The 22,571-nt window shown below is 59.8% G+C and overlaps 1 protein-coding gene across 2 annotated transcripts in view; it reads left to right on the top strand.

Moving 5' to 3' along the window:
• HOMER2 (homer scaffold protein 2) overlaps positions 1 to 22,571 on the top strand; it is an 85,637-nt gene that overhangs the window by 10,838 nt on the left and 52,228 nt on the right. For both annotated transcript variants that reach the window (XM_036013166.1, XM_028502238.2), the window contains exon 2: positions 19,530 to 19,686. In XM_036013166.1, the coding sequence (XP_035869059.1) occupies positions 19,530 to 19,686 (157 nt within the window). The remainder of the gene's footprint in view (positions 1 to 19,529; positions 19,687 to 22,571) is intronic.

The following is a 22,571-nucleotide window of genomic DNA, read 5'->3' as shown; positions in this document are numbered from 1 at the left end:
GGAGAGTGTATTTAAGACAGAATCCCTGTGCGCATGCGCGGCTGCGGAGGGGCCTGCTGCCCCGGAGAAGGAAGACCGCAGCGGAGCCGAGGCCTCGATGAGAAGATGATGGTGGTGGCTGTCGTGGCACCAGGGGAAGGACCGTCCCTCGGCTCGGGTGTGGTGGCAGGTGCGAAAGTCCCGGCCCACGGCTGCCGTTTGCACCGTGAAGTTTGGGGCAGGCCGTCCCCCTCGAGTAGGGGCAGGCGAGGAGTCTGGGGAGGCGGCGGCAAAGGTGTGAAGTCGTCTGGGAGTGGGTGGTGAGCCCGCTGGAGGGAGCCAGGCCCGTGGGTGCGGCGCAGTGACAGTTTGAGGTTGGAGAATGTGGACTGGAGTGAAACTTGGCCACCTAGTTTAGTGAGGTCGCCCAGCTGCTCGGGTGTGGGCCCCAGGAGGCCGGCGGCAGGCTCCTCGGGCTGGGTGGAGGGTGTTCACGCGGGTCTGGTAGCAGCGAGAGCCACCACCGTAGTAGACCACGGGGCAGGTCCGGGCCATCCAGGGACCAGAGGGGCTGGGAGGGGATGGTGGACAGTGGGCCTGTCCGAGGGCAGAGGCCGTCAAGGTGGGGACACCTGGGCAGGTGAGCTGGAGGCAGAGGTGGTATGTGTGGGCAGGAAGCTGGGGGTGGGGAGGCCTCACTCGGAGGGCGTGCCTTCTTGGAAACGGGGGGTTCCCGTCAGGCTGGGGGACACTGTCCCTGGAGGGGCACGGAGACAAAGGCTTTTTCTGGAGGAGACCAAGGAACTTCGCCCGGGGTGTTGGAGGTCACCCGCGTGGACGGTGACAGTGACGGGAGGGGGGCCGGCGAGGAGGAAGCTGGGCTCCGAGCCGGAGCCCCTGGACATGGCAGGAGACCATGTGGAGGCCGGTGGGAGCGGGCGACCGGAGCGGCCTGGGCACAAAGAGAGCACCCGAGGGTGGGGAGGGTGCATGGACGCCGGACGCCCTGGCCCCTGGTGTTCCGCTCCTGCGGGCGGGGAGCGGGTCAGCTGTGTCGACGAGCCAGGGAGTGCCGCCCGGGCACAGGGGCGGTGGAGGGAAGGCTCTGGCCGGACAGCTGATGCCTGCCGATCCCCAGGAGTCCGGTGAGCCCGTGGAGGGCTGGCCGGTGCAGGGAGGAGGGAAGGCCCATCTCAAGTTTGCCAATGGACAGAGCAGGGAGGTCCCAGGAGCCCAAGTGCTGCCGGGTGACTAGGAAGGTGTGGTCTGCCCCTGAGGTTAGGGGGTGGGGCGGGCTCACGTCTCGGGGAGCGGAGGGGGGCGTATCTTTGGGAGCATGGGAAGCACTTGGGGGTTGTGAGTGGCGTGGGCGCTGTGCGAGTCGGCCTGGTGGTGTGGCTGTCCCAAGCCCGGACTGTTGTAACTTCGCAGACCTTGGCCGGAGTGGGAAACAGCGGTGGTGATACAATGAAGGCGGTGATGGGCCTGCCTCCCTGTGCATCTAGAGTGTTGTCTTCGGCTCCGGAGCCAGAGCTGACCCAGAGCTGGAGGAGTGGGGGGATGCGTGGGGGAGGCAGAGCGGAGAGGGAAGGGTCTGGACATGTGTTCCGTGAGGGTGATTAGAGGGAAGGTTTCTTCAAGGGGGACCTCTAGATCCAGTGCAGGGTCTGTGAGCACCCCCGTCCCTCCACCATCGGGGGAATTGTACCCACGTATGTGCATTTCTGGGGAGGGAGGGGGTCCATAGTTTGGTCCTTGACCCAAAACACGGTAACACCACTTGTTCAATGGACGTGGGCATTGTGGCTTGGAGAAGGGGGAAGGTGGCCACGAGGCGAGGGCGAGGGGAGGACAGAGCTGTTTCCGTGTGTGTGTGGCAGCTGCCACTTGCTCTGTGTGGGCCCGGATGAAGGGACGCAGACCAGTGGGAGGGGTGAGAGCAGGCACACGGGTGGGGCACCCACAGGGCGGGGGACAGGAGGAGGCGGCCTGTGGTGCTGGTGACGCAAAAGCTCTGTCCGGCCTTCTCGTCCTGGGGAGGGAGCAGGTCCGGGCTGAGCTTCGCAGGCAGCAGTAACGCCCCAGCAGGTGCTCAGGGGCACGGCTCTGAGGGGCAGAGGCCCTGGGGGCCCACCCTGCCTTCCGGGGCGGCACATTAAATATCACCTCGGGAGCTGGACGCCCCCCCCGCTTCCGGGGGCCTCCGCTGACCCTTCGTGGTGTGGAAATGGTGTTCCTTACGGCACTGGCCCGGGTGTGCTCAGCTCCTGCCCACACCTCACGCCCTCGGCCCCCCGCCAGGCGGCCTGTGTGGGCTCCCCTCCGTGATGTGCGGCGGGCAGGACGGGAGGAGCACGGGAGTGGGCTGTGCACCCCTCCCCCAGCGAGTTCCCGAGTGATTGCGGGGCCCCCAGCTTGCTTTGGCGGCAGCAGCAGGATCAGGGAGATCTGCCGAATTTGAAAGCGACTCCCATGGGCCGCCTCCAGGACGCCGTCGAGTTTGGCTTCATCGGCGCTTCCTGCGTTTCCCCCTTCTCTGAGTTTTGTTTTGTTTTTTAAAAGCAGGCAGGCCTGCCTCGCCAAGCATAGAACATTCTGGAAAACCGGAATCGGAATCCCACGGCCTGATTGAAAGCTGGATCACTCGCTTTAGGGGAAGAAGCTAAAAACAGCCAGTGCTTGGCTCTCCCGGTGCATGTTAAATGTTCTGCACGGAAAACAATGCCTCCTTCCTTCAGGAATGGCGCGGGGTTCACTGAGCATGCAGCGCTGCCCCGGCCTGGTCACCCCGGAGCCCCTCCCTCCGGGGGGGAGCTTGGGCGGGCGCCCGGAGAAGTCGTCTGGGTAGGAAAGCCCATGCAGCTGCAGACACCTGCCTCTCCAGCACTCGGCCCGCTTGGCGCGGTCCTGGAAGTGTCACGGGAGAGGAGGAGGTTCCCCCGAGGAGGCCGCATGCGTCACGTGTGCGTCCCCCGTGGATTCTTCGTCCGTCTCACGGTCCCCTCGCTGCCACCTGACTGCCGCAGGAGATGGCTGGCCTCAGACCAAGGCTGCGTCCTCCCGGCCACGATCACACCGGCCCTACTTCCTGTACGGACTCAGGGGGATGGATTTCTGGGGAATCTGTGCGGGGAGGGAAGGCTCCTGTATCTTCTGGCGGGAGGCCCTGCCCTCGGGCGCAGCAGTGGCATCTGGGACCGGCGGTGGTTCCCCGGTGTCCACTGGCCTGTGGACGCACAGGCTTTGGCTCTCGGGGGCCACGGGACAGGGTGCAGAGCACACACACTGAGTCCACCCCGTGGCCGCTGTCAGGTCTGCCTGGCTCCTGGAGAAGAGAGAATTCTGCCAGGGCACAGGGAACTAGCATTTATTGATCATTGGTGTGCGTGATGTCCTGTGAGCGTCATGTTTTGTGAACGAAGAAACGAGTTCAGAGAGGTTAAGTTACTTGACTGAGGTCACACAGCCGGGACCCGGAGAGGGGCTGGTGTTTATGCATGTTGTTCGGCTCCGAGGTTCACTCACTCTGCAAGACTCCTACAGTTCCATAACAAAACAACCTTTGTTCCAAAAGTGCACCTGGAGATGAAAACACAAGGCAGAGAGGAGCCTCAAGGAAGCTCTGTTCGCACGCCCTACAGAGGGCAGGGGCCACAAGCAGGGGTTTGCTCTGACAGGGTCGCCCGGCCATTCGCTCTCACCGCTGCCTGCGTTCTCTGCAGACTTCCGGTGCCCAGGACCCGGTTTCTCCCGGGGCCTGTTCCTCCGGTTCCCGCAGAGGCTCTCGGGGTGACTTCGGCGTTCCGTCCTGGGGCCTGGCCCGCTGCGATCGCATCTGGGGAGACATTCTTCAGATTTCCCAACAGGCACCGACAGCTCACACCAACAAACCCGTCTGGCCGGGTCTGCGTCAGATCAGCCAGGCTGATAGGGGTGTCGGCTCGGCACAGGAGGGGCGTGTGCTCTCCAGAGCACGCAGCATCGCGCACCCTCCCGGTGGCCACGCCCCCAGTTGCCTGCACGCGCCCGCGCCGTGGTCGCCTGGGTTGTCTGCTCGGAGACACACGGACCGGTGTGGGTTGGGTTTGTTTGTTTGTTTGTTTGTTTGTTTGTTTTCTGTTTGCCGAGTGCTGCAGCTCTTTGCTGTGGCTGGGGCCCTCCCGGCTGCAGCGGCAGGACCCGCCTGTTGGCAATGTGAGCAGGAAGGTGCTTCAGAGAAGGGGTCTTGGAACTGGCTCCCCGGTCAGGCAGCACTTTAGCTCCATAAAGTTGGGGTTTCGAGCCCCTGCATCCTGGGCGGGAGGTCAGACGGAGTCTGACCTTGTGAAATTTGATGCTTTGCATCTTGCGGAGTGTGTTCCGCCGATTGATGTCTTTTTCCCTAGAGCAACTCTCTAACCCACTGGTACCTGAAGTGACCGAGCGCGTCTTGGGTGCAGCTCGAAGAGGAAGTCAGGTTGAAGATGCGCTCCGAGGCCCAGACAGGATCTCCTTGAGTGTTTTTTGCAGGAAGGAGGTCCTGGTCGACGGTCTTCCGGGCGGGCTGGTCTCAGAAGGAGCGTTTCCAGGTCGCCGCTGGGGCGCCCCGCTGTGTCCCCCGAGTCACGGGGTCACAGGCTCGCGTGGCGGCGGCAGAAACCACCCAGCGCTCGGACCTCTCTGCCCCGAGGGCTCGGGGTTTCCTGCTTGGGCGTGTCAGGGTCACCGGCCGCACTCAGGTCCCCCGTGGTCAGGCAGCCGCCGCTGGCAGTAGCGCTGCCTCCGGCCGGTCCACATGGAATGTCCTTCCGCCCGCGCCCAGCCGTGTCCCTCTCGCCACCTAACTCGGCTCCTGGCCCCGTCCGTTAGGAGATCTTTGCTGCGTCCTCCCTGGGGGCCTGAGATGGAGCCGGCCCCTGTCCTGGTAGGGCTTACAGCACCGTGGGCAAAGGGGATACTGATTAATTACGATCACAATCCACCCCAGTCCTTGCTGAGCGGCGCGCACGAGCCGCTGTCCGTGGTGTTGGCAGCCGGACCAATGAGCGCCCCTGCCTTCTCGGGGCTTGCTCTCTAAGGAGACACACAGTAAATACAAATACAACAAATAGCACGTTTTCCGGCATGTTCGAAGACAGAAAGTGCCGCGGGAAGCGGGGCAGGTACAGGTGATTGGGAGTGTGGGCCGAGGGGGGGCTGTGTCGGCTGCAGAGAGTGGGGCGCATGAAATGAAGGTTCTAGAAGGGCTGGGGTTACAGGTGAATGACAGGTTACGACGAATCCGGTGAGGCCGAGGGAGAGGGACGAAGAGGAGGTTCCCGTGGCAGAAGGCCCGTGGGCAGGACCCTCTGTGTGTATTGGAACGCCTGAGAATGGAGACAGGAGACGGTAGGACATCCAGGAGCTAACGTCACAGAGAAATGAGGGGGTCACACGGGGGCTGTGGGAGCAGCAGCGCTGAGGGGCAGGGGATGGCAGGGTGTGGTGACAGGAGATTCACAGGTGGGCATTTTGGAAAGGCGGGAAGAGAATTGTGTGGGGGGGAGGCGGCAGCGAGAAGCTCAGAGGCCCAGGTGTGAGGAGCACTCCGCAGGAGAACCCAGGTGCTCCGAGGACGGGAGGGCGGGCGGCGGGGGTGTCTGGCCCGGCTTGGAGAGGCTTTTGTGAGACAGTGATTTATGATAACAATATTGTAAACCCTGTTCCTGGCACTGAGCTCCCAAAACCCTTGGAATCTCCTGGAAGGAGAGTGATAAAGGGGCCTTTTGTTATGTTAACGAGGCGACTTTTGGAAGGCACCTGAGGAGGGGAGGGGCTGGTTGCCAAGGGAACCAACCAGGCGATGGGAGGGCTGGAGCTTTCGCTGCCCTCCACCCACCCTTCCCTGGAGGGGCTGGAGGCTGAATCCGTGGCCAGTGGCCAGTGATCCAATCAGTGATGCCTACAGAATGAACCTTCCACGAAAACGCAGAGCAACAGGAGTTGGAGGGCTTCTGGTTGGTGCCCACGTGGAGGAGACTGGGGGAGGGGGGAGGGCCAGAGAGCAGGGGAGCTCCGCCCACCTGCCCCCAACTCTGCCCTGGGCATCTCCTCCATCCGGCTGTTCTTGAGTGATGCCCTTTACAACACGCTGGGGACCTAGTAAGTAAAATGTTTCCAGTGAATTCATAGAACCCAAGGTGGGGACCACTGGACTCACCTCTCACAGCCCGCTGGTCGGAAACACAGGTGACAGCCTGCACTTGCGATTTGTCTGCAACGGAGGCGGTCCTGCAGGACCGAGCCTCAAACCTGAGGGTTCGGACGCTGCGTCCAGGTGGACAGTGCCAGATTGCCTGGCGCTGCAGGACACCTAGCAAGTGTCCTGGAGAGTTAGAGCTGAGCACAGAATCCTGGCTTCCCTGAGGCGGTGCTGTGTGGGAGGGTGGCAGGCGGGCAGATGGGGTCCAGAGGGGGTCACGAGGGAGCAGGAGCCCTCTAGGGGTCCCGGGTGAGAGTCTCCCAAGGTTCAGTGCTGTGCTAGGGGGAGACCTGGGCTCCAGGGCCCGGATGGAGGTTCTCGGTGGCCGCCCGGGGGGGCGGCTGCTGCCTGCTGCCCGGTCTACTGATGGAGAGCCTGGTGACCAACACGGTTCAAATACACCCCAGGGGCATCTTCAGGGCCGTGAGCCCTTGGGCAGGAACCTGAGGGTTTGGGGAACTCGGCAGGTATTTTCCGGGCTCTGTGCTGGCTGTTGGGACCTGGGGAGAGGCTCTGAGGATGCCATTGGTGAGCAGGGTTTGGAGTCTTGGATCGTTCCTTAAGGCCTGGGGCAACCGCCTTGCTGAGGGATGGGCAAGGAGGAACGTCTTCCCCCACAGGCCTGCTGGGCAGCTCAAGGGTGCTGCCGCCGGAGTATGGTGGCGGGAGGGTGGCTGGGAAGCGGGGTCAGCAGGGCAGGTGCAGGGCACCCTCGGTGGCGGGCACGGTGGGACGACAGGTGGGACGGGTGGGGAGGAGCCTGAGCGGCTGAGGTGACTCTCACCTAGGAGCTCGGTGTGGCCTCCTGCCTCCTCTGTAAAGTGAAGACGGATGCAGACATCTCAAGGTCGTGGGACGTCTCGAGGTCGTCGGGACGGTTCGGTGAGACACGTGTCCGTGCCCTGCATGACGGAGCGCACAGCCACCACGTGCTGGGGCCCCCAGGAGACGCCTCGAGCCGGGCACTGCTGAGATGGGGGTGCCGGGTGCCCCCGGCCTTGCTGGGTGACCAGGGACAGGCATTTCCAGTGTAGGAACCAGACCTCTTCCCGGGGGACCACGAGCTGCTCTGAAGACATCTGTGTGCACGGACGCCGGTGCGTCTGAGCGGGGCGGGCCGGGGCGGGGCCCCAGGGAAGCCGTCTGGCCCTTCCGAGGGGCCGGCGGCGTGTCCGTGGAGCACGGCAGCGGCACAGGCCGTGCCCGGGCCGGCCCTCCACTGTCTGCGGCTGCCTCCTGCGCTGGGAGTCAGGCATCAGACCCTCTCCAGGAGGGAGAAGGAACCGTGGAGCACCCGGCACTGGAGGGCCCTCACGGGCGCGTGCTCCTGCCCGGCCTCCCAGCCCTCCGCTGAGACGCGTTCTCCGCACACCAGGCTCTGCGCGGACAGGATGTGGCCGTGGCCCTCGGGGTCCTTCTGGTGGGTGCTCCCCACCTTCCTTCAGGCCCGGCAGGGCGCCTGGGGAAGGCCACTCGCACAGCACACACCGGGGCGGAGGTTGCCGGTGGGGGCCTCGAGCCGGGCCTCCGGCGGTGCGACTCAGCCCGCAGCTGAGTGGGTCGGTGTCTCGGCGTGCGTGGAATCCACTCCCCGGCAGCCCTGCTGGAGCGACCGATGCCTTCCCTTGCTCCCCAAGGAGGGTCTGCTTGTCGGCCCGGTGGGACGGTGCGGGGCCCGCTCGCCGGCAGCTGGTGACTCACTCGGTGCCCCCTGCGCTTGGGGTCCCACAGAGCTTCCGTCTGGCCGCAACTTCGAGTGCTTTCCCCATCAGGGTGCTGTGGGAGGCTCCGGAAGTGATGATCTGACCTGCACCCAAGGGGCTGTGGCCCAATTTGGGAGCCACGACACACCTAGAGCTACCCAAAGACAAGGCAGATTGTGGGAGGGCCGAGACGGAGCCGGGCTCCCGGCAGGGACCCCCGCTTGGTGCCGGAGCTGGTCCCGCTGATGGAAAAGGTGACCGACGTGCATTTGCCCTGGACGGAGGATTCGGACCAGTGCGGGTGGGCCCAGGTGGGGGCAGAGACGAGCCACAGGCGTTCCAGGGGGAGGCTCGGCTTCACCAAAGGCAGGTTGGGTTAAAGCTGTCGGCTGGGTGCGGGGAGGCCACCGAGGCAGGTGCAGAAGAGGCCGGGTGAGGATGTGGGGTTCGTCCGTGAGGACTGCCAGCACAGCCCACTGCTGCCCAGCTGGACACGGTGGGCGAGGCGGACGGGGGGTCGTGCAAGGGAACAGAGCCAGGAGAGGCACCCTTCCCTCTGTCGCTCGCAGGAGGCCCCTGAGGGCTGACCCCGGACCGAATGAGGCCTCGCCCGCCCCCTCGGCGCGCCCGGGGCTCTGCGGGGCTCTGGCACTATTTCCGTGCCCCTGCCCATGCCCGCGATTATTTTTAACCTCGGGCCTTTGTAACGCGGGGCTGCGTCACGCGGGCTCTGCTTTTGAGTAAAAAAGGTTCTCCGGGGCCGATGGGACCTGCAGAGGTGTTCTTGCTTTCAGCCCGAACATGCCCTTGATTCAGCACCCCGGTCTGTCTGTTTTGACACGGCAGGGAAGGCCGCACAGCAATTTGCTTTTTAAAAAGTCCTGGAAAGAGGAAAGCCACCTGCCGTCCCCTGACTCGTCCCGGCGGATCTGTGTCACGACCAGTGGTGCTGAGACCGCGGAGGTCCGTGTGTCGGAGGAGGTGGCAGGCGACCACGACGAGCCGGGTGGAACCCTGTCACCCACCTCCCCCCTCCCGCCAGTAGGGACCAGGAACGTCTGTTATCTTTTAAGCACATGCAAATGATACCTGGAAAGACTAATGAGATTAGCACAGAGTGTAGAGTGTGGGATTCGGCACCTGTCCTTATTTATACCTTCGCTCTGAGAACCCATTAGAATGATAATAGAGAGATTATTAGAAGTGTGGTCCTGTGACAGCAAAGGGAACGGGAGGGAAGCGCCAGCCGCTGAAAGACGCAACAAATTAGCGGGTGAGGCGAAGGGGGGGAGGGAGGGCAGAGTGTGGGGAACACGGCAGGGGAGACCGGGGCCCGCACGACGGTCTGAAGGCTGTCCGGCTGCTCCCCAAAGCAGCCGCGCCCTCCGTGCTGCACTGCCACCGGCCGTGGGCGAGCCTCCAGTGTGCCTGCATTCTCTAGGGCGCTGGTGACGATCCGTGCGGTTGCAGCCCTGCCGGGAGGTGTGGGGCAGTAGGGACCGCCCTGTGGTTTCGGTGCGCGTTCCCTGCTGGCGGCTAACGACACGGAGCATCTTTCCCTGAGCCTGTCGACCATGTGTTGCTCTTCTTTGGAGACAGCCTGTTCATAGTCTTGGCCTGTTCTTTAACTGGGTTACAGTTGTCCTTTCGTGAGTGCGTTCTAAGAGTTAGTTCTGGATGTGTCCTGGAGACCGGTTCCTCATCAGATGTAGGACCCGCAAACGTTTTCCTGCCAACGCTGTGGGTTACCTTCACAGTGTATTTGACGGCATGAATTGCAACACAGAAGTTTTTTTTGTTTTCCCGTAGAGCAGTTTTATTTTTATTTATTTTTTTTGTTTTGGTGTGTATGCCACATCGGATGCTTGGACCAATCCTCCCGGTGGCATATGCGGAATCTTGCAAACCCAGTGCCTTCCGCCTGTCCCTGCTGCTGCTCCCGGCCAGGCTGTCCCCGGCCCGGCTGTCCCCGGCCCGTGCCTGGACGTCCGTGTGGCAGCGTTTGTGTTCCCCTCGGCCTCCTCGCACTTCGGTCCGTCCTCAGCACCAACGCCGCTCGCTCCTCTAGGCTGTCGCTTTGGCTCCTTGGCTCAAAACCCGGCATTTCCTGAATCGATGGGCCGTGACACAGTTGACCCATTCTGAAATGCCAGTGGGAGGTCAACAGATTATAAGATATAACACAGTCTTTGTTAAGGCGGATAGCAAGACGTGGTCTCCCGGGTGAGTCGGCGGCTGCAAGATTGTTCGCATGTACATTTGGTTGCTTTTCCACGGTGGCAGAATAAAATGTCAAAGAAGTTTATTTTCAGTTTATTAAGAACAAAATACATAAGTGGCCAGACATCTCATGCCATTCTTACTGTAGATAAATACAGAAGCCCTCAGCGTTAAAAAATCAAGACCATTATTATTCCGGGTCTTTAAGAAAATCCTGGCTGGTGTAGCTCAGTGGATTGAGCGCGGGCTGCGAACTGAAGCATCGCAGGTTCGATTCCCAGTCAGGGCACATGCCTGGGTTGCAGGCCACGGCCCCCAGCAACCGCACATTGATGTTTCTCTCTCTCCCTCTTTCTCCCTCCCTTCCCTCTCTAAAAATAAATAAATAAATATTTTTTTTTTTTTAAGAAAGAAAATCCTGTCACAAATCCTGTCACTCAGTATTAGGAGCAATGTTGCCCAGTCCCATCCTCACGTGGGGCAGGGCACAAAGTCCTCTCTATTCTGCCTCGTGGCCGTGGACGTGAAAGTCTCTGCACGCAGAGGCGTCACGGCGAGAAGAAGAATGGGAGCTGCCCCACACCCCTCCCCCCACCCCGGCGGTGTGCTGCGCGCTCTTGAACCGGGCTCTTCCAGGAACCATTAATCACTAGGACTCGGGCAGCTTGCCGCCTGGTTTTTTTGGAAACATCCCTTGGATGGACTCTGATTCTTGGCTTGTGGGTTCCCAGTGTGCGAGTCACAAAGCTGAGTTTTTGTTGAACGCTTCCTTTTTTTCCGCCTTAGATTCAGATAGAATTTGTTTTTATCACGTACATGTTCGATACACCCCATGTGGAATAAAATCCTGGATGTCCGTTGAAATCCCAAGACAGGTCGTCTTCCATAGATGAAACACCGCGACTCGAAGGGGCCCGTGGCCGCCGTGGCTGGTTCGCAGGGGCAGGTCACGAGCCCGTGCGCGGCTCAGATGACAGATGCTGGTGCGTCACGTGGCTCCCGCGTGGTCTTCCCGCCACCTTGGGTGGAGAGTGCACTTTCTTAAAGGTGATGGATAGTCCATGATTATGAGAAGAGCCATCCAAGTGTTTGTAACATTTCTCATACATATATGTGTGTGTGTGTGTGTGTGTGTGTGTGTGTATCTTAGACTGTATATGGGAGAGAAAGTAGCTTAGACATTAGTTTTTCACGGCACGCAGTTGGGGGGTGGTGGCCCCCAGACAGAGACCGACTTCCCTAGCGTGGCGTTCGGAGTCCGTGGCTACTCAGTCCGGTCCAGCCACAGGCCTCGTCTCTCGCCGGCCCCTCCTGCAGCCCCCCCCACCCTCGCCCCCCGCGCTCTTGCCGGTCCCTGAGCGCACCTCCTGCACCTGGAGAGCCGCCTCCGCCTCCTCTGCCAAACCCGAACGTCTGCTGGGCCCTGGGCTGGGGCGTGTGCGTGCGTGCGTGCATGGGGGAGGGAGAGAGTTTCTGTGCGGGGGTGCTGGGGTGCCGTCCGACCACGAGACCACACTGCAGTGTTGCTGCTAGGTCGTGTTCGATTTTCTCCCTTGGTCCCGCCCTCGGTCTCGTGCTCCGGGAACCTGTTTACCTACCTGCCCACCCTCCATCTTCAGAGAAGCTCCTCCCGCCTCTCCCCACGCAGACCTTTGCCCTTCGTCCTGGCTCCGCTGTTCTGAAACGGCCTCTCCCCCTCCTGGCTGTCGGGGGCTCCACCCACTGCCCTGGACCCGCCACCCCCGTGGGAGAGTCCTCACACTTTCCCGCAGGGCGAGGGGATGGCTCTGACGGTCTCCGGGGCAGCCCCCCCAGCCGCCTGGGAACCATCCCGGGGCTTAGCTAAGCCCACGTCACGGGAGGCCTGCGGCAGAGGGGGTCTGAAGGCTCCCAGAACACTGTCCCACCTTCTGGGACATAAATAGTGTCACCGAGAAAGCCCATCAGCACTCACCAGGGACACGTGCCTCGTTCCACGCCCTGATGGAGACGTGACCCAAGAAGGGAATCCCAGTCGGGGAGCAGGAGGATTGGTGACAAAGGTGACTGATGCGAGACCTCTCATTTGTCAGCTCCACTCCTCTGGGCGGTCTGGGGGCGGGTGACAACGACTTTGATCGGGGGGGTCTGCTGTGACCCACCTGGAGGCGTCCGGCCCTGGCGCGGTGCCGGACTTCTGGTGCGAGGGCCCAGCGGGGGCCGGTTGTCCCCAGGGAGCGGCCGGCCCACGGCCATCACAGGGTTTGTGGAGTGACGCCGTGTCCCCGCTGTGGGCAGTGCCGCCTGTGTCACATGCCGTGTTCCTCGAACTTGAATTTCTGGGCGCTGTTCTGTAGTGGTCATCTGTCTATTTGTTAATGCCTCCTTGCTGCATCTGCCGTAGCTTCGTGATAATGCATCTCAGTATCTGATGTGGCTACGCCCTCGTTGCTCCCCATTTTCAGAGTTGTCTTGGCTGTCCTCACGCAGCAAGGGCTCCCCGTGAGCAACCTGCCCAGTCCCCACCCTGCAGACACTCGCATCGTGTTAAATGTGTGTGTTAACCTAGGGATCGTTGACACCTTTACACTGACTTTTCCCATGAAAAACAGGACGTGACTTATTAAGTTTTCCTTTGTGTCCCCTAGACGTTATACTTTTTTTTAAACAATGGATTTCTTTTTTTTTTAAAGGTTTTATTTATTTTTAGAGGGAGGGAGAGAGAGAGAGACAGAGAGAGGGAGGGAGGGAGGGAGAGAGAGAGAGAGAGAGAGAGAAACATCAGTGTGTGGTTGCTGGGGTTGCTGCAACCCAGGCATGTACCCTGACTGGGAATCGAACCTGAGATGCCTAGTTCGCAGACCGCGCTCAATCCACTGAGCTACACCAGCCAGGGCTAGATGTTACACTTTTTAATATAGATGTTGTGCAATTCTTAAACAGATTCCTAGAAATGTTATTGTTTAGTTCCTACTGTAAGTGGGATCTTTAAAAATCCATTATATGATCCACCAGGTTGTTTGTATATATAGGAAGGCTATCAACTTTATTTTTTATTAGTAATTTTATAGCTAGCAATGTTACTGAATTTATCCATATTCATCTTTTTCTGTCGATCTCAGCAGAATGCTGTGAGTGAGATCCTTTGGGTGGAAGGGCGTGCTGAAAGAAGCGTGTGTCCACCTCTCTCTTTCCTCCAGCCCTCTGTCCCAGGGTTTGGGGCGGTGACGCGGCCAGCGTAGGGGCCTGCTGACGACCTAAAGAGGGGGCTTGCCCTGTCTGGCGTAGCTCAGTGGATTGAGCGCGGGCTGCGAACCAAAGCATCGCAGGTTCGATTCCCAGTCAGGGTACGTGCCTGGGTTGCAGGCCATGACACCCAGCAACCGCACATTGATGTTTCTCTCTCTCTTTCTCCCTCCCTTCCCTCTCTAAAAATACATAAATAAAATCTTAAAAAAAAATAAAAAGAGGGGGCTCAAGGGGCCAGGTGAGCCCATGCTTCTGGTGCCTTGGGGGGACAGGCACTCATTCAGGGCCTGTGTCCCGGCACCACAAATCAGGCGTGTCCAGACGCTGTGGCCGGACCCGAAGGTCTGCTAGGGACCCTTCTCACCAACCGAGGGGGAGGGACGTTCCGAGTTCCGTGACGGGCGTGCGCGTGGTGACGCAAACGTGCAGGTGATTTGGAAACGCCAGCGGCCAGGCAGTGGAGCCCGCCTGGTGAGGGGCGGGGCCAGATGGACGGGGGGCCTGCAGGTCCTCCCTGCGCACCCGGCGCTGGGGGTGCGGGCCTCGGGAGCTGGGCGGGCAGCGCCTAGCCCCTGGAGCCTGGGGAAGGCCTTGCTCTCGGTGCCATGTGAGTGGTGGTCGGCGCGGGCGGCGCTCCAGACTCAAGGCAGACAAACCCACAAGGGTCCGCTGCCCTGTGAGTCTCGGCAACGCCGTGTCAAGGGCTGCAAAGTAACGCCTGAACAGTTTGTTTTCACTCCCATCCAGCAGGAATAGGAAGAGTAAGAACTGTGAGGTTCTCCTGGTTCGTATCAGAGACAGCCCAGAGCTGAGCGTTGCACGTGAGGGCTTATTGGAAACGAAAACACGATTTTTCTCTTCTCCCTTCCAAAAGCAGTCATGCCCGTTCTGCAGAGACCCGTTTGTTTCACACGGAGCCGGCGTCGGCTCCGCGCCAGCGCGGCCCCTCTGCCGCGCGGCTTTCCCCTTCCGCACGCACATCTGTTGCTCAGGCGTCTAATTATTCTCGGGGACAATTACTGTCAGGTTCCAGAGTGTGTGCAGTGCAGTGAGCAGCGGTTGGTGTTGATCCAGCTCTGAAAGCACTGGGAACAGGAGGTTACATTGTCTGCCTGAAGAAACATCTGCTTTCTATTTAAAGCGCCGGAGAGGGAGTGGGAGTCGGTTTGAAACAGACTCCCCGAGCCTCCGGCTCCACAGGGAGGGCGGTGCGCGGGGCGCGAAGGTGGCTTCTGTTCTCGGACGCGCACTCTCTCCGGCTTCTCCCTGCTGCGCGCGGGAGAGGCGGCCTCCCGAGTTGGAGAGTCCTGCCTGCTTCTCCCGGGTTTTCTATTTATACCGAAGTGCACACTGGTGGGAGCTGACGTGGGTGTCCCAGTTCCATTATCCCGTCCGCTGTCTCGGGTGGGGTGAGGTGCTCCGGCAGGGTGGGGGTCTGCGTTTCGGGATCCTGCGGCGAGGTGGCGGAGCGCTCTGACTTTGCCCAGACAGATGTAACGATTCGTTGTTTAGGCTGCTCGAGGTCACTGGGACCCTCAGTTCTCGATGCGAGTGGCGCCGCCCTGTCGGAAGACTGAGTGAGGATGTGTGTAATTTGCGCGGCGTGTGGTTAGCCAGCTTCTGTGAAGATTGCTCTCTTCGTCACCTATTGCCAGGCCATAAGCTGCCACAAACTTGGCAGCTTCAGATAGAACACGTGTCCATGGGTCAGGAGCCAGGCATGGCGTAGCTGGGTCCTCAGCTTCAGGGTCCCTCAGACCAGTGGTCCCCAATCTTTCTGGCCCCAGGGACAGGTCTCATGGAAGACAGTTTCCCCACAGACGGGGGGTCAGGGGGTGGTTTGGGGATGATGCAAGTGCATCACATTCAGCCTCACCTCTTGCTGTGTGGCCTGGTTCTTAACAGGCCCAGGCAGGTACCATCCGGGGCCTGCAGTTGGGGACCCCTGTCTTAGAAGGAGGCATCACGTTGCTGCCCAGGGCTGCGGTCTCACCTGAAGGCTCAGTTGTGGGAAGATCCACCTTCTAAACGTCCAAGCAATTGCTGGCAGAATTCCAGTTCTTCGCGTGGCTTTAGATGAAGGTCCTCAGCCTTGCCCTGGCCTCTGGCTGGAGGCCACCCCCCCACCCCCCGGTTCCTGCTGCGTGGGCCTCCCCACTGCGATGGCTTGCTTCGCCCGAGCCAGCGGGAGAGACCCGGCCCAGGGAGTGCGCTAGCACAGCAGGCACCCCAGTCCTGTGTGACCTGCCCACACACGTGACAGCCCGTCGCCTCGGCCCTGTTGTTGTGAAGAGCAAGATGCAGGCCGCACGCCTGCTCAGACAGAGGGAGGGTATTGTCACCCCAGGGTGTGAGTGCCAGAGGTTGGATGGTTGGGGACATGTCAGCAGCCGCCAGGCACGGGGGGGGCACGGCCGTTTCAGGGAGCGTCGAGTGCAGCCTCGTGTTTGAGGGGGGGAAGGCCTGCGTCCCTTGCACTGACGCCCGGTCTCCGGTCTGCCGGGCTGCGAGCTGCCGCTCCCTGCCTCTGGGCCCCGAGGCCGGTCCTGGCCTTTCTGAGCCCGAGCTTCCCCACCTGTGCGGCGCCTTCCCCAGCAGGGTCACTGCAGTCCTGAATGAGGGGTCACAGGTAAGGCCGGGCGGAATGGCAAGCAGCCAGTCAATATGAGCCACTGGCTTTTCTTTTTACCATGGTGGGTTTCTGGCCTTTTCTTTAGACACAATTAGATTTTTGACTTTTTGAAGAATAAGATGGAATATCCCAGGGGCCTCAGACTTGGTTATGCATGTGGAAATCCCAGGCCTCTGGGTCGTCTCCTGGGCACTCAGCTGCTGCCAAACCGACCGTGCGGGTCCCAGGGACCGAGGACCCGTGGCCGGGGTGCCCTTCTCTGCATGGGGGCTGGCAGCACCCCCGGAGCTCCCCGCCCGCCAGGTCTCGGGGCCTCTCCCCAAGCTTCTGCAGCCCCTGCCCCTGCAGCCACCACGGGTGGTGTGGTTGGCCGGGCTCTCCCAAGAAAGTGCATTTCTGGTTGGGGGTCTGGGGGGCACCCTGTTTTGGCCTCAGTCCATCCCCAGAGCTGAGCAGGTGGGTTCGGGGACGGGTCCTTCCTGCCCACACACGCACCTTGACCAGGACCCTACTGATCAGACGAGTCGCTGCCTTTGCTGGTCCCCGGTCAGAAAGCCCCGCCACCTTTTCCTGTCTCCCTGCCCCTCCGCCCCGGTCTCTCTCTCTCTGCTCTGCTTCCTTCGCTCTCTCCCTGCTGTGGGCCGCAGGGACCTGGCGTGTTTGAAGGCCACCGCTCAGCCACCACCCGCTGCCCCCTTTCCTGACAGTGGCACCTCCAACCCTCCCCACCCTTCCCCCACCCTTTGCACTCAGAGGTCCTGTTCTTGGTCCCGCTGCTGGGGGGACATCGGGCTGTGGGGGGACATTCTGGAGATACTCTGTGTCACGCACAGTCAGCTGGGTCTTTCCGGAGAAGAGGCTCTGGCTGTGTCTGTCACTTCTTCCCTTTTTACTCTAGATTACCTGACGATACCTAACACGAGTCTCTCCCTGGCGTCTTTGAGGACGAGTGTCGCTGGGAGCTCTGGGGAAGAGCAGAGCTGCTCAGGCCCCTGCCCTGCAGACCCAGGTTCCCGGGGGCCGGGCCGGGGCTGGGGCGCTTGTGTTTCAAGATGAAGCGCCCGGCTCATTGCTGTCTCGGGTCTCAGGGCACTCGGACTAGCCCTGGTCCTCCTTCCTCGGGGCGGAGGACATGAGGGAGGAAGGTCTAAAAGCCCAGTCCTTCCCAGGGAAGGCCCCTGCCGAGCTTGCTAGTGCTCCACATGGGGAGGCAGAGGTTTTAGCATAATCAGATTCTTTAAAAACCTCTTCTGCATTGTTGCCCTTTCAGTCACCCCCTCCTCTCACCAATGCCAGAGAACACCACGTGAGCCAGAGTGTCCCTCCGTGGTGGTGCACTTGGACGGTGAGCTAAACCCGGCGCCCGGGCCGGCGGCGGCGGCACAGCTGGGCCTCCAGGTGTCAGACTGCCCACGCGGCCCGGCTGGGAAGCCTTGTGTCCACACACACACGCTCCCCGCGGGCTGCCCTGGACAGCAGCTGCGGGCAGCTGCAGGGAGAACATTCCTTTTGCCCCTACAGCCATCGCCCTGGGAGGGTGTCGGTGTAGGGGTGAGTGGGTGCGTGACCTCGGTTACTGTGGAGGGAAGAAAACGTCCTAGTAACAATCCCCATCCCCAGAGGCTCTTGTCTCGTTGGCTCCCAGGATCTGGAAGGAAAGGCCGGGGGACCGGGAATTCCCGCTTCCGTGTGCTCCTCTGCGAGGCCGGCCTCGCAACGCGGCGGCTCCGAGGTGGCGTGAGGAGCGGGCTCGCGGCTTCTGTTCTCTCGGAGAAGCAGTCAGGCAGACGGTCCCTGCGTTTCTCTGCACCCACAGCTGGCCTTCGGTGCCGGCATTCAGGGTGGTGTTCGAGCCCCCTTGCAGGACGCTCGAATGGCGCATTGTTTTTCTGGGAGCAAGTTCCTCTCCTTAGGAGGAGCTGTCTGTCCGGCGATGAGTCTCCTACAGTCAAGATGGGTTCGAAGACTGCTTCCGCGTAAAACCACTCTGTCGGAGACCAGAACACTGAAAATTCGCTTTTCCCTTTTGATTTTTGTCTCTACTTGGGTATTTCATTCTTTTATGTCATATCTGTTGACATGCTCATGATTTTAAAAATTAATTTGTCTACATTAGCTTTTGATTTAATTTCTATCTCTAATAGGTGCTTGTTAAATCTGTAGTGTTCTAATGAGTGCTCAGATGGTTTTTACATTTCCGATGGCATTTTCCCCTCCATTTTATCTTTTTTTTTTAAATGATTTTTTTAAAGATTTATTTATTTATTTTTAGAGAGGGAAGGGAGAGAGAGAGAGAGGGAGAAACATCCATGTGCAGTTGCTGGGGGCCGTGGCCTGCAACCCAGGCATGTGCCCTGACTGGGAATCGAACCTGCGACACTTTGGTTCACAGCCCGAGCTCAATCCAATGAGCTATGCCAGCCAGGGCTCCCCTCCATTTTATCTTATTTTGAACACTTACAAGGATTTCTGAGCCAGTTTGCCTGAAGACCCTTTTTTTTTTCAAAATTAAATATTTTCTAATGAGTCTGTTTCTTTTGGTTGTTTTGTGAAAACAGATACCTTAAAATATAAAACGCCGTGAAGTCCATTGCAATTTTTATACATCTGCCTTATCTCTTAATGCTTCTTATCAAGATCTAACTAATTTCCCACTCAGCAGAAAAATAGGTAATGTGCTAACTTGGTTCTCACGAAGAATTTACAGGTATGTGGAGTGAAAAAGCAGCAGTATAGAGGCAAGGACAGCCAAAGAGATAGATCTGGTGAATTCCACGTAAAATGCAGTAAGTTCATGTGTTGGAAAGGTGAAACCTTAAGGCTTAGTCAATTATGAATGAAGGCATCATTTGTAACAGGCTACCAATTTAAGAAGTATTTAATGGAAACAAATGAAGTTGCACATGGTTTGCAAAACCCTACCATTGCTGCAGAACCTCCCGAAATAAATGTGTTTCAAACTCCTAAACACGCCAGCGGGAGGTCCGAGGAAGAGTAGGAGTCCTGACCAGACGCAGAAACACCTGATGGGCGAGGGGAGGCGGTGGGCTGGGAGCCAAGTGGCTGCGCGGCCCACAGTAGCCCCAGAGCCTCAGGGTGTCCGGTGTCCGTCACCACCTCTCCGGTGTCTCTCTTTCTCCTCCCTTCCCTTTTTTATTTTTATTTTTATAAGTATTTGCAAATCAATTTCTTTTTTCTTTTTTTTTTAAGATTTTATGTATTTATTTTTAGAGAGGGAAGGGAGGGAGAAAGAGAGAGAGACAGAGAAACTTCAATGTGCGGTTGCTGGGGGTCGTGGCCTGCAACCCAGGCATGTGCCCTGACTGGGAATCGAACCTGCGACGCTTTGGTTTGCAGCCCGTGCTCAATCCACTGAGCTATGCCAGCCAGGGTTCCCTTTTTTAATTTCACTCGTCCTCATGTATATGTATCTTTCTGTCTAAGCTGTTCCCATCTGGGGGGGGAGGGGTAGTAGACGGGCTATAAACCGCACCTCGCGCATGACGCCGCGCCCCGCCGACTCACGCGCCCGCCTCTCGCCCCGCAGAGAGCAGCCCATATTCACCACCCGGGCGCACGTCTTCCAGATTGACCCCGCCACCAAGAAGAACTGGGTGCCCGCCAGCAAGCAGGCCGTCACCGTGTCCTACTTCTACGATGTCGTCAGGAACAGCTATCGCATCATCAGCGTGGACGGAGCCAAGGTACCGCCCCTCCCCCCCCCACCTGCGGGTCCCCGTGTCCGCCCGCAGTCCGTCCCTCCCTGGGGTGTAGCGCAAGCGGGAGGACTGGCTCGAGAAGTGGGGGGGGGGGGCAAGGACGCGCCCCACAGCGTGCCCCCCTCACACAGACGTTGTTCTCACGGTGACGCCTCACGATCGCAGAGCCCGGCTGGCTTTTATTTTCCCATTTAAAGTGGCAGCCAAGGAAGGGGAAAGATGTCCCCGTTACCCCGTTGTCGACATAACCAGCGCGTCCATGCCTGGGTGACGATCCCACCAAGGCCCCGTAATATTCTCCATCTCTCCCTTCACGGTAGGATATGTGAGCGACTTCCCGTGTTTCACGGCTCCAGATAAGGAGCGCGTTCGCGCAGCCAGGGCCCCCACTGGATCCGCGAGCATCCCCACCGTTTTCTCGTGCACGTGTCCCCAGGACAGGTTCCCGGAAGCCACGGTAACACCTTAGGGCTCTCCAGGGTCACGGCCACCTCGCTTTCCGAAGAGCGCCCCCTGCCGGCCCGGCTGAGAACGCCGGCGGCGGGCTGCGTGCGCCCCTGCCCGGGCCGGGCATTCCTTCCTGCTCATCTGGTCTCGGTGTTCCTAAGTGGCTTTTAATAAGTGGTTTTGCAATATTTCTGAAAATAATTTTTTCCCGGTGCTTTCATTCTTCTGCTGTCTTCCTTGGTGTGTTTGCCACACTATATGGGAGCGGAATAAAAAAGGGATGTCAGTAGAAGTACCACCAAATTTGCAAAAAAAAAAAAAAAAAAAGAAGAAAAGTAGGTGGTACTTCATAAATTTTTTGTCTTTAATCTGTTTTTGTCCTGCTGGACATTTTTTTTACAAGGATTATCGGCTTTCGCCTGACATTAAATTTCTCTGAAGCTGAATTCCTCTAGTTCCCCTCTAAACCACCTCTTCATTCTCATTCCGTAGTCACTGGGGCTGGAAAAAGAAAGGGAGGAAGGTCGGGAGAGAGAAAAGGATGAGCATAAAGTCGTTCCTTTGGGGATTGGTCAGAGGAGCCCGTCTCTGGTGGCTCCCGTCTGTGGCTACCATTTCGTGTCAAGGCCGTAACTCTCCTCACAGTCTTGCTCAGACCTTGCAGTAGTAGCCTCTGACCCCATCTCCACCTCCTGCAGCTGGTCTGCCCGCTCCCTCCAGGTCAGCACCCCTAGGAAGTCGAGAGCAGGGGGAGCTGGGGACCACCCGTAGGCTCCTCCCCCTGCAACCTCACAACCACCAATCAAAAGGCTCAGGCAGCTCCCATTAGAAGACCGCCCCCCCCCCCCCACACACACACACTGCGGCCCCAGGGAAGGTGTGAGTGCCTGCTGGTACCTCCTGACTTCTTGACGAGATGAGGCTCCTTGTTTTCAGGCAGAACTCTCTCCTCAGCCTGTGGGCTCTCCGCGCCCCCGCCCTGTGCCATCAGCATCACAGAGACCACGGATAGAGTCCTCTTGGCCCCGTGGTCCTCTTTCTCCTCCTTCCAGTCCCCCTCATCAGGAGTCAGGGGCCCAGAGTCCTCGATTTACAGCCGAGGTCACGGGAGGCAGTGACTGGGCCCGGCAGGTGGCTGCTTGTCCTGGAGGCTTCGGCAGGCGTGCCCCTGGCTGGCAGAGGAACTTTCTGACGCCACGTGGTGCAGGCGGTGCGTCGGGTAGAGCAGCGGGTCTGGCCGGGGTGGCCGCAGAGACACGGGTCGCGGTGTTCTCACCTGAGCAGGCAGGATGGTGAGCGGTGGCGGGGCCCTGGGGAGCGCTCAGGGCGAGTGGCAGTGCCTGGCCCGTGGCAGGTGGCACCTGCGTTTAAGGACTGAATACCTGGAAGGTGCCTTTATTCTTTTCTTCTTCTTCTTCTTCTGTGAGACGTGGTGGTGCTGCCGCTGTGTTTTATCACCACATCTCTGAGATGGGTTGGCACGGCTGTCAGCCGAGTTATCCAAGGAAATATGGAGCTTGAAGGCAAGTAAAACGGCTTTCTTAGAGAAAGTGCTTCAGTCCTATTAGCTGGGCTTTTAGTCATTTGTCAAAGTGTCAGCCGCTGCACCGTGCGGCCCTGCGGGTCCTGAAGGCTGTGACAGCAAGCTGGAGATGGGCCAGAGTCAGCCGTGCGAAATCGGAGGGGTGTAGGAGAGTGGGCTGGCCCCTCGCTGCAGAGTAGGGCTAATCTGGGCTCAGTACGGGGGAATCCATCAAGTCTCGGGGTCACCTAAAATGTGGGGATCGGAAGCCCAGGCTGAGGGGCACCCCTGGGATTCAGAGATGGAGCCCGAGGGTCTCAGGCCACCCGTCCTGTGGCATCTGGCCGCCCACTATTCCTGGAGCCCACCCGGAGTCCCACCTTAGCACCCGGGACAGGGCCCCATTCTGCAAAAGGCCCGAGGGAGCGTGGGAAGGCGGGGATGGGCGGGCCTCCGTCATTTAACTGCCGTGACTGCCATTGGGACCAAAGAGGGGGAGCACAGAGCACCGATGGCGGCCCCAACGCCACCTCAGCAACATGTGAGACACGGAAAACCAGCAGCCTGGGTCTAGACCAGTCCCCGGGCCTGCAGCTGCCCCACGGGGAGGGCGGGGTGTGGAGAAGCAGAGAAGGAACCCGGGGTGGTGGCCTCCGGGGGCGGCGGCAGCTACGGCCACTTGCCTGGTGTCTGTGGTCTCCCCTGCTGCACCCATGGCCAAGCTCCTAACCCCTCCCGGCACACTTCCGCCTGGCCTATGTCATGCGGACGGAGGTCCTCCCTCCCTAGGGACTGGAAGGGGGCGCAGCGTCCTGAGCTGGTGCACTGACAGGGCCCTTGACTGCCCTTGGCCACTGCCGCCCCATCGGGACAGCCCGCTCTGGTGGAGGCCTTTGGTCCC

This window comes from Phyllostomus discolor, chromosome 12 (genome assembly GCF_004126475.2).
Source record: "Phyllostomus discolor isolate MPI-MPIP mPhyDis1 chromosome 12, mPhyDis1.pri.v3, whole genome shotgun sequence".
Classification (NCBI taxonomy): domain Eukaryota; kingdom Metazoa; phylum Chordata; class Mammalia; order Chiroptera; family Phyllostomidae; genus Phyllostomus; species Phyllostomus discolor.
The sequence above is the reverse complement of the archived record's forward strand: the minus strand, read 5'-3'. Positions and strand labels throughout refer to the sequence as shown.